At 38.5% G+C, this 17,055-nt stretch overlaps 1 protein-coding gene across 1 annotated transcript in view; it reads right to left on the bottom strand.

Annotated features, from left to right (window-relative positions):
* IDO2 (indoleamine 2,3-dioxygenase 2) overlaps nucleotides 1–17,055 on the bottom strand; it is a gene marked incomplete at both ends in the record, with an annotated part of 42,160 nt that overhangs the window by 4,837 nt on the left and 20,268 nt on the right. Inside the window, 6 exons of the mRNA XM_081046153.1 lie at nucleotides 2,657–2,708; nucleotides 8,232–8,349; nucleotides 9,983–10,082; nucleotides 11,423–11,437; nucleotides 13,341–13,459; nucleotides 15,747–15,866. Of these exons, the coding sequence (XP_080902279.1) occupies nucleotides 2,657–2,708; nucleotides 8,232–8,349; nucleotides 9,983–10,082; nucleotides 11,423–11,437; nucleotides 13,341–13,459; nucleotides 15,747–15,866 (524 nt within the window). The remainder of the gene's footprint in view (nucleotides 1–2,656; nucleotides 2,709–8,231; nucleotides 8,350–9,982; nucleotides 10,083–11,422; nucleotides 11,438–13,340; nucleotides 13,460–15,746; nucleotides 15,867–17,055) is intronic.

Here is a 17,055-nt window from a genome sequence, read left to right as displayed (position 1 = left end):
GATAGAAAAACTACCAGCGTGAAAGTCAAAAAAGATAACAGCAACTACTTTCAAAACCCACATTCTTCATCTATGATGAGATTTGTCTGAGGAAGGAAAATTGGGTTTCTTTGGAAAGCCCAGGGATTGCTCCCATGCATTCTCAGGCCCAAACTGCTGTTTGTGAAGGAAAGGAATTATTTTCCTTTCAAATCTCTGTAGACAAGGTTATTTTTAGCCTTTCTTGTAGCATATTTCTAGCAAACCCAAGAAAGCAGACATTTAAAAAGAAAGAAAAAAAAAGTAATGAGATGACATTTGTTTTCCACAGGGGCTATTAACTTTCCTGAAAATTTTAATGTGAGCAGGAAATAAAGGGAATGTTTTTCATCTGCAGATTAAATCTCTCAACTGTCCTAAATAAAAATGTTTTAAAAAGTAAACAAAAATAATGAATCAAGAACACAGGAGCAGATTTAGAATTTTCAAGACAACCCTATTGGGAATTGTCAGCAATCCAGATGTTTTTGGTCATCAGTACTTATCAGCACACTTAGGATTTGGTTCTTGTCATTTAGTTTAGCTACATGGCAAACATTTTTGAGTATCAGAAACAGGTGAGAAATTTATGTAGATCACAGATAAAATGTGTCACTGACCCAGAACTTACTTTAATGAAAACAAAGTCACCCTCTGATGCCCATCTAATCATGAAAGATAAAATTCCAAAAATATTGCCCCAAGATTCCCAGTTTAATTCCTAGAACTGTTAATATTATGCGAGAGCATACCTGTTGATATCATATATTACATGGCAAGAAAAAGGGACATCACAGATGTAATTAAGGTTATTAATTAGTTGACCTTAATACAGGGAGTTATTCTAGATTATCTAAGTGAGCCGAATCTAATCAATAAGACTAGTGGCTAGTGGCAGGAGAAGTCAGAGAGATTTGAAATACTAGAAAGATAGGAAGTAGCGTTGCTGAGTTGGAAGAGACCGTGTGACAAAGAATTCAGGAGGCTTCTAGAAGCTGAAAGCAACTGCCATCTGACAATCAGCAAGGAAACAAAGACCTAAGTATCAAAACTACAAAGAATTAGAGTCTATCAAAAATCTGAATGAGTTTAGAAGGGAATTCTGCCCCAAATTCACCACATAACAGCTCAGGCCAGCAGATACCGTGACTTGGCCTTTTGAGACCCTTAAGCAGAGAACCAAGCTGAGCTCACCTGGACTTCTGACTTGCAGAAATGTGAGATACTTAATGTGTGCTGGTTTAAGCTGCTAAAGTTGTGGTAATTTGTTATGTAACAAGGAAAACTAATACAACCTTAGAGAACGAAGGAAAGCATGAAGAGGTTTTCCAGAATTAGGTGCTTCCTAAATCTCAGTCTATTTTAAAACATTTAAACACTGACCGTTTTTTGTGTTTTTTTGTCTAATCCTACCAAAGCATATTCATATGTTTTGCTTAATATGGGTTGGTAGAATCTCTGTTCTATAATCAGATCTTGTCTTGACCCTGACTACATGCAGAAAATACAGAGAGCAAACAAGAGTTCTGCAGGATGTATAACCTCTTTGGGGAGGGTTTCAGGAGTGAAAGTCTAAATTCTGAGACACACTCCCAATTCCATTTCTGTGCCCTTTCTCCTTTTTTCTCTTTTCACCGAAAACCAGGTCCCCATTACTCTCAAGTTATTCTCTAGAAACCTTTCTGCTTTCTTCCACTCTCCACACCCTACAATGAGGAATACCCACCAGGTCTGGCCTCCCTTAGAGAAGGAGGCTGCTTTCTCACACTCCAGACCTACCCAAGTTAGATAAAAACCGTCATACATATTTTCACCTCATTTTTGCACCTATAGAATATATCACTAAACCAATAAATTAATAAATTCAATGATTTGGGTATTTGGCACGTCTCTGGTTACATCCAGGCATAGCTTCAGATTCTTTCTATAAATAACACTTCAGGCATCTCCTAGGTATCAAGATGGCACACTGGATGACATCTATTTCACATTTTTTACCTCATCCATTCACTACCTTCGCCTTTTACTTTTCACCATTACAAAACAAAAAAACAATTTCTCTCAGCTAAAATGAATAGGAAAGCAATCTCATTAAAACATGTCAAGATATAATTAATGCATTTAAAATAAGAAATATATCTGAAAGTAGAGTTCTGTTTCTAAAGAAATTACAGGCCACGTGACAAATGGAGGATACACAGGAATACGAGAAAATGGCTTGGAGTAGCTCTTCTAGGAAGAAAGTTTTTTAAGCTACTGTCTATGTCTCTATCTGCCTCAATAACAAGGGGAGAGAATGAATATAAATGATTGAACTTTGTGGGTGGCATACTGGGCTTTTTTTTTCCCCTTTCTCTAATCAACGTAGGGTTCTAAAAAAGGTAAATACTAATGAATTTAATATGATGGCCTAAGGACAATTGCTCTAAACTTAAATATTCAACCTTTAATGTTATTTGTCACGTAGATGGTACCCCACTTCTTTTATCCAAGAGTGGATCCAGGTGATTACTTTGCTAGCCAGGGTTATTCGGTTGGTTACTTACTTTAGGAAGAAAGCTTTTGTCTGCTTCTACATCCATAAATTTGGAAAATGCTACAGAGACCTCACACAAGAAAACAGTTGAACTATACTTACCCTGAGAGAAAGATCCGGATGACTGCATAAAATATGTCTGGATCTACATAATCTGGAGGAGCAATCAAAATGTGAACTTTACAACAAGGCAAAAAAAGTAATTGGTTACATATGCACAAGCCCTGCTGCTCTCCTGGGGCTGCCTCTTCTATCTGATCTGCATGGAGGCCTGGAATGAAGGCAACAGCAAGAGGTGGATGGAATGTTCTCTTTTGTAGTTGCCCTCATTGGCACTTACAGAACTTTTAAACTATTCCAAATGCTGCCCTTTTCTATTTGTGGTACTTCCCTTTTCTGTACTTAACAACAACAAAAAGAGAGATCAAGGCCATCTTTAAAAAATTAATAATTTAAACAGACATGACGTTTGAGAAAATGTGGAAAGTCGAAAGGACAAAAGTGGAGAAAAAGAATCACCTCTCCCAAGTTTTTCACAAGAGAGGAAAACGAAAGCCATAGATCCTCAAGCAAAGTTGTGTATAGTCAACAAAGGACAGATGAGTGGAGAGTCTCTTGCCCGGGGACTGCCGCACAAGGTCAGATCCAGGTTCATTTAGATCCATATTTAGGTGCATTCATTAATCTGGGCAGCTATTTTTAAATCTAATTCAATATTTGGGGATAATTGATTCCACTAGTTTATTAACTTGTATATAAGGAAGCAGATTTTCACATTTGTACTAAATTTATTTTCATCAACTTTTGAAGGTTGTTCTCTTTCTTCACTTAACGAGATCCCTCTGTGACCAACCACGTTTCTCTTATCCACATTCCTGTCTATGTCTCTTTGTTTCTGAGAGAAAATAAAACAAAACAAAACATCTTTTTTTTTTTTTATGAGACTTAAATAATGACATCTTCATACTATCAATTTCCCTTTTCTACCATTACACTACTGTCTGTTCTCCATCTCTGTTTTTCTGAAGCCCCATGGCTTGGGTAACTAGTGTCTTTCTTCAGCCTCAGGATTTCTCCGTGCTCCTGAATAATGTTACATTCTCTCTGCTCTTCTGTGACAATACTCCATGTGCCAGACTTCTCTGGCGTTATTTTTGCGTCTTACCCATTTGGTACTCTGTTCCCACAAAAATGCTAAATATTATATACACATTTTTGCTGAAGCAGTAATGACTGGCAATAATTTAATATATTATCCAATTTACCATATTTAATGAAGAAAAGTCAAATGATTATTTCAATCGACACAAAATAATCCTGGTGTAAAATAATTTCGATAGATGTAAAAAAAATCCATTCATGATTAAGACAAACAAACAAAACATTTTATCTAATTCAGAATAGGAGGGAACATCCTCAAACTGATAAAAGTAATCCACAGAAAGCCGACAGTACACACTTAATGTTAGAATATTAAAAATATGTCTTAAAATGTGGAACAAAACAACGATCAGCACATCTATTCAATACTGTATTAGGAGTCCTAGCCAGAAGAATAGAAACAAAAATTAAAAAAAATAAGTTGTAAGTATTATAAATGAAGAAACAAAAGAACATTATTTTCAAATGATATGATTTCTACATAGAAAATTCAGATAATCTGTAGATAATTATTAGAATTAATAAGTGTGTTTATCAAGGTGCTAGATTCAAGGTTAATATTTAAATATCAATTTTATTCTATAAACCAGTAACAGTCAGGAGTTAGTTAAATCAAAGATACCACATTCACTAGAAACAAAAATATAAAGTAACTTTGAATAAAACAGAAGATATTTAAATCTTTTATCTTAAAAAAAAATAAAGAAAAGTTCATCCATTTGAGGAAAATCGAGAAAACTCAATATCAATATCTAAGAGGAGAAATATATCTAAATGAGAGTTTTCTATCAAGATAAACTTCTTTTGTGACAAAAGAAGAATATTCACTAATATGAACACATGATTTAGGGTAGCTTGTCCAGGAACCTTAATGTTTTCATGTTATTGTATACCTTTCCACCTGCCTTGATCATAAGACAGAAAGACTGGATATAATATCAAAATTATGTATTTTTTTCCAAATTAATATACAGATTTAATGCAATTTGAACCAAATTCCTAACAGTGATTTTTTTTTAATGGTATTTGACAAACTGATTCTAACAGTTTATATGAAAGGCAAAGGCTCAAAGACAAGACAGGCATCCTTGGAAAGAAGAGCAAGGTGAGGATTTTTATTTTATACCTTAAAATGAAAAATACTATGAAGCTATGGTTCTTAAGACAGATGACATTGGTGGGAAAGATAAACAGACAATTAAACAGAATAGAGAGCCTGAAAACAGATCTAGTCATTTAAGAAAAACTGATAGAAACTCCTGGTATTGCAAATTAGTGATTACTCACAGAGGGGAAATCGAATTTATTTCCTGTCATACTACGTATAGATAATAATTATATGTGAATTAAGGACTAAAATGTGAAAGACAAAACAACAATTTCAGAAGAAAATGCAGGAAAATATATTTATGACTTAAGATTTTGAAATATCTTGTGCAAGACCTCCTAAAACCGAGGCTTTTACAAAAGAAAGGACAGGTACTTTGACTATATTTAGATTAAGAACTTCTGCTTTCACAAAGTGTAACAAAATGAACCACAACATTTGCAATACATATAACTAACAAAAATCAGCCTCAAGAGTTTACAAAAACTCATAAAAAGCCATAGGTAAAAGATAAAAAAGATTATTAGGAAAATAAGGAAAGACATGCCTTTCACAAAAACAGGGACATGAGTGAGGGGCACCCATGAACACACACACACACACACACACACACACACACACACACACACACACAGATAGACAGAGAGACAGAGAGACACAGAGAGAGGAAGAGAGAAGATAGTCAACATATTGAAAATCAGGGAAATGCAAGAGTGACATCATCAATATTATGGCATAAGAGTTTCTAATGTCTTCCTCCCAAGAACACTAATTTACACAGTCACCCATGGATAGGAGATCCTTTGTGAAAGTCCAGGAGTCCAGGCAAGAAGCTCCAGCACACTGGACCAAAAACAAAACAAAAAAAATCCGAGACTGAATGCACCAAAAAGGGTAAGAACATTTCACTTTACCCACAACACCCTTCTCACAAGGCAGCATAATTCAGTGTCACAAAAGACCTTTTTAGCCTATGATTTTTCCTGCAAGGGAAAGTGAAAACATATGAGTGAGTGCCCAGCTTCCCAGGTACACAGAATGCTTTCAGAGACCCGTGTCTTTCCCACCTTTCCCAGAATACTGAGGTGTGCTGCGTTACTGGGAAAACTGGGGTGTAGGGAGCGGCTGTGAGACCTCTAGGTGGCCATTAAAGGGATGCAGATCCTATTAACCACCTCACAGACTCCATCAGACTCCCATGAGCTACTGAGGATGCCCTGCCTGCCAATCCCCCTAACTGGTTCATGGGCACCCTTGGTGCTCAGGGTGCCTCATCCACACACCACACCCCGCACCCTGTGGCCACTTCCTCGTGCACACTGCTGAAGGTGGCAAGAGAGCCTTTGTAGAGAAAGAAGGACAAAGCAGGAGGCATCAGGCTCCCTGATTTCAAATTTACTACAAACCTACAGTAATTACAACAGTATGGTGCTGACATAAAAACAGACGCACAGATGAACAGAAGAGAATTGAGAGCACAGAAATAAACCCACACATATATGGACAATTAATATATGACAAAGGAGTGAAGAACATGCAGTGGAGAAAGGACAGTCTCATCAATAAATGGTTTTGAATAAACTGGGCAGCCCCACGCAAAGGAATTAAACTAGACCATTATCTTATACCATACCAAAAAATTAATGCAAAATGGATTGAAGACTGGAATGCAAGACCTGAAACCATAAAATTCATAGAAGAAAGCATAGGCGGTAAGCTCCTTAACATTGGTCTTAAGGATATTTTAGTGGATCTGACTTCAGAGCCAACAGAAACAAAAGCAACAATTAACAAATGGGACTACATCAAACTAAAATACTTCTGCGCAAAAAAGGAAACCAGCATCAAAACAAAACAGCAATCTACTGAATGGGAGAAGATATTCACAAATCATATATCCAATAAGTAGTACCCGAAATACATAAAGAAGTCATACAACTCCACAACAAAAAAGTGAATATCCCATTTAAAAAAGGGCAGAGGATCTGAATAAATATTTTTTACAACGAAGAAATATAGATGGCCAACACGAACATGTAAAAATGTTCACCATCACTAATTATAGTGGAATGCAAATTAAAACCATGATAAGATATCACCTCATACTTGTCAGAATGGCTATTATCCAAAAAGCAAGAAATAACAAGTGTTAGAGATAATGTGTAGAAAAGGGAACACTGCTACACTGATGGTGGGAATGTAAATTGGTGCAGCCACGATGGAAAACAGTATGTAGAGTCCCCCCAAATTAAGAAGAAAACTATCATAGCATCCACCTATTCCACTTTTGAGTATTTATCTAAAGAATATTAAATTACTAATTTAAAAAGATATATGAACCCCTTTGTTCGTTGCAGCATTATTTACAATAGCCAATATGTGATGGATAAATGAATAAAGATGTTTATATATATATTGCTCATCCATAAAAAAGAATGAAATCTTGCCATTTGTGGCAACATGGATGGACCTTAAGGGTATTGTGATAAGTCAATAAGTCAGATGAAGAAAGTCAATTCACTCATATTGGAATCTAAAAACAAACAAACAAAAATGTATAAGCAAAATAAAACAAAACAAACTCATAGATACAAGGAACAGATTGGTCATTACCAGAAAGGATAGGAGTTGAAAGGTGGAAGAAATGAGTGAAAAGAATCATCTATGGTGATAGATGGTAACAAGTCTTTGGTGGAGATCCATTCGTACTGTACACAGATGTTGAATTATGATGTTGTACACCTGAAGCTTATATAATGTTATATGCCAATTTTACTTAAATGAAAAACAACACACACACACACACACACACACACACACACACACACACATACACACACACCCTGTATATTTTTTAGATTCTTCTGATAGAAGTTGAAGAGCTGACTACACTGGAGATGGAATGTAGTCAGCTGAATAAGACGTAACCCGGAAGGAACTGGGGTTCCACATCTATCAAAACTCATCCTGTACTAGCCACAGAAAAAGAAGCACTGGAAGGGCCATCAAATTAGGCCTAATGCCACTTGAGAAAAAAAGAATGAAAGGGGCATTAGAGAATGTAATTTATGACGACTCTCTGCAGCAGCCTAACAGTGCTGGATGGAGTACATACAGCCATTGTTGTTGTATGCCTCATCCCCTTCTCCCAAACTTCAGACAAGACCTCAACAGGCAAAGAAACGTATGACCACCGAAGAGGAAACTACCCGAATCACAAGAGAATACAAGAAAAGGACAAAACCACGAGACTCTTTCTACAAACTGAGATCATCCACTACCAGTAGTACGAACAGCAATCCGGTACAATTAAATAAAGCTAATACACCAGCGCCATCTTGTGGATGTTGCCCAACCTTCAACCCCTTTGCCACCAAGCAGAGCCTTAAACGTGCAGGAGCCCCATACCATGCATTTGTCCTAAGGTTCTGGTGATGTCCTGAACGGAGAGTCTCAGTTGCTGCAGGGCTTGGAGCAGGGAATCCTGGCTGGGCTGCCCGATGGCATTCACTGCCTGAATAAGTGCCTGGAGAGGACATTCATTCCCTCAATACATTAGCATTCACTTAAAGCCTTTTGATGTGAAGTGAGCAGCAGATCTGTGGGAATCCAGGTGAAGGGTATCCCCTTGACTATTGGACTGTTTGGTAGGACTCCCCTGGGAGTGCTCCTAAACTAGATTTGCTATGAAGTCTGCCTGAAAGGAGGATCTCTCTGGGCATCTCCCAGATAGACCCTTGGTTAGGTTTTTCTGGATCTTCCCACTAATTGCTACTTCTTATAACTCTCATGGGCATAACTATGATTATTTTCCCTTCCTTCTTCTGTATTTATCAAACATTATAATAATTTCTATGTCTGAATCTTGAATTAGGGCACCCTCAATGCTGAGCTTTGTCTTATATAAGATCATACAGATTCTGTAGAGCTTCCAGGTGCCGAGACCCCCCATTATGAAATCTTCCTTGTCTCTAGCAGTCTCTACCTTTTCTGAGCTATATTTGGAAGACCAATATTTTATTCTATATCTATTGATGGGCTAAATACACTGATGAGAAGTAAAGGAACCATATACCATGTTTCTCCAAAAATAAGACCTAGCCAGACCATCAGCTCTAATTAGTCTTTTTAATCAAAAATTAATAGTAAAATAAGACTGGGTATAATATAATATAATATAATGTAATATAATGTAATGTAATGTAATGTAATATAATATAATGTAATACTGGGTCTTATATTAATTTTTGCTCCAAAAGACGCATGAGACCTGATGGTCCAGCTAAGTCTTATTTTTGGGGAAACATGGTAGTTTCACTGTTGAGAGTGAAAGAGAATGTTATAATAATTATGCCGTGACTGCGCAACCTGCTTAGCATACAGTAAGCTTCAAAATATGCTTATCAGGGAAGGTGATAAACCTAACTCAATTATCTTTAGGCAAGGCATTAATTCTCTAGCTGCTCACCTGCTGCTCCGTCATCTTTTGTCTCATTCCTGACCTTTCTGTTAGCTCCCTGATCCCTGAAAGAATTCAGGTTTGTAATCCCCCAGGGCTAGGTAATCTCAATGATGGTTCATTTTCCTCTGAGCCTTTGCACACCAGTTCTGTCTGCCAGGAATATGTTATCTCTCTCTTTTTCTCTCTCTCTCCACCCCCCACCTATCTCCCCCCCCCCCATTACCCTTCCTTAATTCCTATATATCACTCAGGATTTAAATTTAGCTGTCATTTCCTTTGGGAAGCTTTGCCTGACCCCCTGACCCTTTAGGTCTGGATTAGGTTTTAGATGTCTTTTCATGAAACACTGCATTTCCCTCCCTTATTACCCTATACATCAACTCATTTGCCTCCCTTAGATCATGAGCTTCAGTGGTGGCCAGAATGATGTCCCCCCAGATGTTCCACTGTCTAGAACAATACTTGTTTGTTGAATGGACCAATGGTCACTTCTAAGTTTTACAGGAGTTGGGGAAGGTATTATCTCTGTGGACTAGAGCTTAGATCTCTTTCCTCAGACATAAAGCAGTAGGACAAAGCCTATGTTCATCTGCATTGATTAATTCACTGAAGGGAAAGGGACTGGGTGGGAAGTAAAGCTCAAACTGATATCTCATTTAGACCAAAAAAAAAAAGGGTGCTTTGAGTGAAAAGATACCTTAATTCCAGGTACTGCTGCTTTTTCCACCAAAACAGTCACCAGTACAAAGCCACGTAGGCTTTCTCCCCCAGGCAGTGAGACAATGGTGTCCAAGTTCCTTGGGAATGAGATGACATATTGGACACCATGAGTATGCATGACCCATAGGTCCCCTCAGAGTTAGACAACTATATATCCAGGGTAGAATCAGTGAACAGCTTTCTCCTTTTTATAGGAAAGCCCCAAGGATGAGCATCTCCCTTCAGCAACATTCAGAAAGGAAAGAGGACAGATGTACTCAAGCCCAAGTTCAACTGATCTTAGGACTTTCAAAGTCTAGCATGGCCCTGATGGTCCCAGACCACCCCCCTAGTGGAAGAGATGAAGCATAAGTGGGCAGATGTTGTTGATTCTTTATAAGGACAATCTATGGCCTATCACACCATTCCTGTCAGGAGCATACATCGTCTTAGAGCTACAATGACCACAAGCAACAGCTAATTCCTTGCTCCTTTTTTACAGATATGAAACTGGCCCAAAGAAGCAAAACAGCTTGCCCAAGGTCATACATCTCCTTAGTCACAGGAGCAGGTGGAGACCAGTTTCATAACTCAGACTAGTGCTTTCTAATCAGCAATTTTGTTTTGTTTTGTATAACAGGGTGAAACCTGGAAGACTGTTACAGAGTGATCACTTTTAAATGACCTGTGATCATATGGATTCAAATATCCCAGATGTAGATCCAGTCTACAAAACTTAAAAACTTTATTTCATGAGTCACTTCTGCCTCTAACATATTAAATATGAGAAGAGATGAGAACAAACACAAAAGAAAACTAATTCAGGAACTCCATTGTTACAGCAGTGACTTTAGTGTGAGAAATGGTGTCTTTACCCTTCCATCCCTCCATCTCCCGAGCTACACCTTTCATATGAACCCCTTTACTGAGCTGAGGTTTGGTGATGGGCGAGGCAATGTCAATTTGGAGGCTCGCTTTGCTCTTTGGGGAAAGAGGAGCCTAAGGATGTCTGGGCCAGACCCTCCCCAGGAGCTCCAGTCCATGTTACAAAATATTTCAAAGGGATTCTGCTGTAGCTATATCAGTCACTGCCTGAAATTTGACCTTTCATAGAAGTTATGGTGAAACGAGAGATCATTTTAAGATCATTAAAGAATTAGTGACTTTTTTCTTGCATTGCACTTACTTGTTTTATTATGTACAAATTGGAAAATATAGTACAGAAAATTAATTACCTAATCCCAACAAAGCAGAGGCAACCACTGTTAAATTTTGGATTGTTAATTTTTGGTACATTCTTCGAGCCTTATTTTTACATGCATTTTTGTACAGCTTATATAATATACATACATTTTGGAATGTTTTCTCTTTTTTTTTATTGTAAACTTTTAAAGTTAGCATGGATTCTAAAGTAAGTGAAGGATTTCTGAGAACTTACCTTATGTCCAGGGGTCTAGTCAAATTTCAGTGAATGACAACCACAAACAGAAAAAGAAAATAAAAGAACAAATCAGTTTGTAAACCAGATATGCCTTCTAGGGTCACATGTACACAGGCACACACTTTCATGTTCAAATGCACATGCGTGCGAGTGCACCCACACACACACACACACACACATACACACACACGTATCCAAGTGCACTTTGGCTATCACAGGCTATAAGTAGACTATGGGCCACTGTGTGACAAAGGATGAGCCAAATCTCAACTCCTATCTCAGGCCCAGAATATTTAGCCTGTGGCATCATAATAAATCATCTTACTCATTTTGTATTTTTTAATTACCACAAACTCATATTTTTGGTGTAGGTATTCTCCTACTCACCTTTTAGCACCTACTTTAAGTGGAATTTCACCCTTTCACCAAGCTTTCTCCTGAATTTTAAAGCCTAAATTGATGTAATTTCTTTGAAATTCTGAAGGGTTTATTGTTTGTGTCACTCTGACATTTGTCGTGTATTGCTTTGTTATTTAACCATTTTGGGTGTACTTTGCTTCCATTTCTTTCATTTCTTCATTGCACTTAGCTCTGTGCTAAGCATATTAAGAGATTCAAAAAAAAAAAACCCAAAAAACATTACCAAGAAGAAGAATAACTACTGAACCCCAAGGCTGTGTCTGCATCTCTGGGATTAAACTAGCCCTGCATTCTTACCCACCGAAAAAGTAGCTTTCTGTTGTTGTAATTTTTACTTTACCACCCCAGTCCAGTCATTTTCCCCTTCAACCTTCCCCACTTCTCTCTTTCTCTTTGAATCACAGACTCAGCTTATTAAATATTTGATGTCTTGACCAGAACCATTTCTTCACATATATCTATTATTTTTTTTCTGCCCAAATCCTGAGCCAGATTCAGCACCTTTCTAGGGTAATATTAGTCACCAATTTTGTTATTAAAGCAGAACTGGTCAAAGATCATAATTCATAATTATAGAAAACATAAAATCCCAGGGCTCAGAAGTCCTTAGAGAGATGAGATGGCCCAATCTCATTTTCTTCAAGGGGCATGTAAATTAGTCCTAAAGAATTTATTGTTTATGAAGTGTTTAATTCTTTAAAAGTAATTTCCCATCATTTCTGGCAATCCTGTGTTTATCCACAACCCTAATGCTAAGGAAGTTTTTTCCTCACGTCTGACTGAAATGTCATTTTAGCTATTTTAGTAAGTCACAGAAGTACTATCTCTTGCATCTACAGCCTGAAATAAATTTGAGTGTGATAATGAAGTGCAAAGGAAAATTCAATACCTCACCATTTCTACCCCATTCTATTTATTGGAATTTCTTGTCTTTAAAAACTCATGCTATTTCTTCTTTAGACAAATGCCAATATCCCCAACCTGTCAAAGGAATGATACTAATTAGGTTGAATAGACAGCAGTATTAATCAAATTTTCAATCAAACACATCTAGAGCACCTACTCTCGATTCATATGTAATCATTCATGATCACTATATAAACGATCATTTATTGAAGTTCCTGGTCCTAACTTGACTTGAATGGAGGACATGTTAGGGAATAATAAACAATTTGATGGGAAAGAATGAGTGAAACCTGATTGTGCAGGAGCTTGAAGATCAGGTTGAGAAATTCAGATTTGATATGGAAGCAAACAAATAAAAGTGGTATATGTCAATGTATTCAGAGTGAGTTGAGAGGAAAGTTTTGGGAACTGTGATTTTTGAACTTGTGTTCAAGTTCACCCATTCTTTGGCACCATATAGCAGACAATAAATATGAACATCTTTGATCACAAAAGAGCTGAAAAAGCTTTGGCCTTTCCGGTAGGGAGAATACAGACTGCCTCTTATTGAGTTTCCATCTGTTCAAATCCAAAGCACTTTCTCTTTTACCTTTCAGGATTCTTTGTAGTCCAGTTTGTCAACACCAAGTCTGAGTGGACCAGGATAGGAGGGAGGCCCAAATTCCGGGAGACTTCGACAAAAGGAAGGGCAAGATTTCTTGGTAGAACCTTTCAGATATTAATCCAGACAATTAGCATGTTCTAGAAAGAATGCAACAGAGGAACTAATCATGGCTATCTTGTATTCCACTAATCCTGTGGTAGAGAAATGACTTTGGGATGAAACAAATTATCTGAATGACCTGTACACACACACACACACACACCTCACTCTCACATTTTTTCTGTTAACAGCCTGGTGCATATATTGTTTACGAGTACAATCTGAAATTTATGTGGAAAAATACAAATTGGAACACACACATATACATATAGTATAAAATATTACCCTATATGACTATTCAGAGAAGGGAATTACCAAATGTTTAAGCATGAATTGGAGGCTAAGTTGATGAACAGGAGGAAAAAATACCATTTATCTATATTTATCTATCATCTGTCTATCTATCTATCTATCTATCTATCTATCTATCTATCTATCTATCTATCTATCTAATCTATCTATCCATCCATCCATCCATCCATCCATCCATCCATCCATCCATCCATCTATCCAGATATGCATAGATATGTAGGTGTGTGTGTGTGTGTGTGTGTGTGTGTGTATAAAACTAGGAGATTATATGTATGTGCATCTATACACACCCATACGTGTGGTTATGTGTGTGTTTATGTGTCAGTCGGGGAGAGAAATGAGGAAGATAGAACACTTCATCCTGTGTGGCAGCTGACTCTGTCAGTCGCTTCATACGTCAAACCCAATAACAACTTCAAGTAAGTCACCTCAAGACAGTCCCCATTCAACTCCTGAGTTATCTGAGGAACACTCTGAAGAGACTTATCTGCCCACAAGTCCAGAAAAACTACTCAGATCTATGGAGGGGTTCTCAATTTGCAGACAAGGCTCATCTAGATTCAAAAGAACTTATTATGCTCCCTTTCTCCCACTTCCATTTTTATTTCCCCTTAAGATAGAAGTGTTTATTAAGGAAGCCCTGCTTCTGTCTTCGTTGTCCCTTAGATGTTCAAATAGACTTGGGACAGAACTGTTTCTTAGGTAGAAACAACGAAGAGCTTTAAAGAGTTTTAAAATTCAAACTTAGGTCAGCTTCCCTAAGGAGGATAAAAGGAGGGCAGTGCAGAAGAGCGGTGTCTACTTAGTTGAAAAGTCAGAGGAGACACAAAGAAAGTAAGAGACGATCCAAGTCTGGGGTGTGGGGGGCTCACTGGGCCTGGAGTACATGGACACACCTTGAAGTTGGAGACTCTGTTCCCTGTCACCCTTCTCTACCCTTTCCCCAATTTAGGATTATGTTTTGGAGATCAGATGGGGGAGAGAATTTCATGGGATGTTCTGTCGTGTGCCTAGATTTTAAACTTTCCAATATCAAACACATGAGTTTTTAAAGTTAGATGTATTAACATTTTAAAAGTTTGAAGCAGCTCTATACTTTTTTCTCTCTCCTTTCTCACTTTCCTTTTTTCCCTCACTGGGACTCTCAGGTATTTACTTGAGAGGTAAGAGGTAGGATCAACCAGGCAAACAAAACAGGCATGGGCTGCTCACAGAACCATGGAGTACTGGAACAAGAGCAACCCTAATTTCTAGAAAAGGTACATTTATATAAATAGAAAGGGAGTAGTCATTTATACTGCAAAGAGTGGAACTGGGAGATTTCATGTCTCAAGATTCAGGTTGAAACTATAAAAGGTTATGCAAAGATTTCAGAAGAGATTTAAATGAATTACTAAGAGATAATCCAATAATTGGTAGATAGCAAGCAGTATTAAACAAAAATAAAAATTAATGCTGTAAATGTCAATGTGTGCCTCGGGGGAAAGAGGTTACGTTTGTGAAATTAGAAGGCCTTGGATTTTCCACTAACTTGCTATCTGACCTTAGATTTCTGTAATCCTCAGCTGTCTGTAAAATGGGCACAGCAAAGCTCTACTTATCTCATGGGATTGTGAAAATTGACCGAGATAAATTATGTGTATAGGAGTACAAAGTGCTGTAAAATGTAAGGTATCATTACGTATTTTATGAGATCTCAAAACTTGCTCTTAGATGCAACTCTTCAAATATTCTTGGAAGAGATTGTCAGAAAACATAGATTCAAAAAGCTACGAGTTCTAAAGAAAATGAACCTGGTAGTTCGTGGGGAAGAAAAACCCTTTCATTTCAATGAGCCCTTTGCTTTCCTTCCACTGACACCCAAAGAAAAGAACAAGAGGGACCCATTTTCCAGGAAAACACTGTGGTGCCAGGTAGAGAGTGTCTTCTAGGAGCAGCAGACCTGCCAGATGACAAGACAGGCATCTATTTGTTCTTTACCTCTTTGGGCTGTGTCTCTCCTTCCTGCCAGACATAGCCCATGGTAATAAAGCTCAGGACCAAGTGAGCCAGGCGCTGTTCCCGGTAACTCCTGAGGAACTGGCAGTTCAGGAGGGGCATCTGTTCAAGAGAATTTCCAGAGATTAGCAGTTGCAGGGGTGGGGGATGGCCATAGGGGTTCTGTGACTTCAAGAGTTCTTTGGGTGTAAGGAACGGGTTCTATTTAAATGAAGGAACAAAGAGCCTCCATGCACATCATTTCTCCCTTGATCCCAGGACACTGCAGGATAGGAGGAGATGTCCCCAGTGATATTGTTCAAGTACTTAACTGCCCCACCCAAGCCCCCAAATTGTCCCCATAGTTGTGCTGGACAGACACTGGTCTCCATCACTAAAAAGACCATGTGGTTAGAGTGTTCTAAAATAATTAGCTCTCAAGACTGTGATCATTTCTTTCACGGGAAACCCCAATGTCAACTTAGACAATCCCCTCTTTTAAAAGCATCTCTGCTGACTCGGTATCATTTAACTCTAATAACAGCCCTGTGCTGTGGGCCGAAATCCCTCCGTTTAATTCATAAGTAAAATGAGTTAGGAATTTGACCAAATCCCTAAAGGGAGGTAGCTGAATTGTGCCAGATTGTGGTTTATCCCTTGTTCAAACACTCCCCCTGGTTTATCCCTTGTTCAAACACTCCCCCTGACCCTGGCTAGGTCTCTTCACTTCTCCATGCCCGGTTCTTCCTTCTCAAGATACGTCATTGGAAGGTAGTGTCCTCACTGAAAGCAACACCTTGTACAAGAGTTAGTTATTACTGACAGCAATGCCTAAACAAATAGTACCAGTTTCTCAGTTTTGTCTGGGCCAGCCCTCCCTGTCTTGAGCTCAGGCCAGCAATCCCTGAGCTCCAGCTTCCAGACACAGCTCCCTCAACTTGCCTCCTTCCCCCCTCCCCTCCTCAGCACTACACACAGCCTGATCTAGATCTTTCCAGGTGCCCTTCTCCGGGATCCGGAGCCTCTGAAGGGGTGGCGGTGGAAGTCTTGTCTTTCCCTTTAAGCTACAGGCACCCCAAGTGGGCTGGGACCCACGGCTCCTCCTGCTCAGGCCCAGGCCCAGGGCAGCTCTCCCTTGAGCCTCTGTCACAGAATCCTTCCCCCGCTATCCACTAGGGGGCAGCCATTCCTCATCTGTCGGCATGTTTGTTCCTCTTCCAAACTGTCTCTGAGATAGAACAGCCAACTTAAAGTTCACTAGGCGTGTGTGTGTGTGTGGGGGGGGGGGGGGGGGCTGCTGAGATGTTGCATT

This window comes from Rhinolophus hipposideros, assembly GCF_964194185.1.
Source record: "Rhinolophus hipposideros genome assembly, chromosome: 4".
Lineage (NCBI taxonomy): Eukaryota > Metazoa > Chordata > Mammalia > Chiroptera > Rhinolophidae > Rhinolophus > Rhinolophus hipposideros.
The sequence above is the reverse complement of the archived record's forward strand: the minus strand, read 5'-3'. Positions and strand labels throughout refer to the sequence as shown.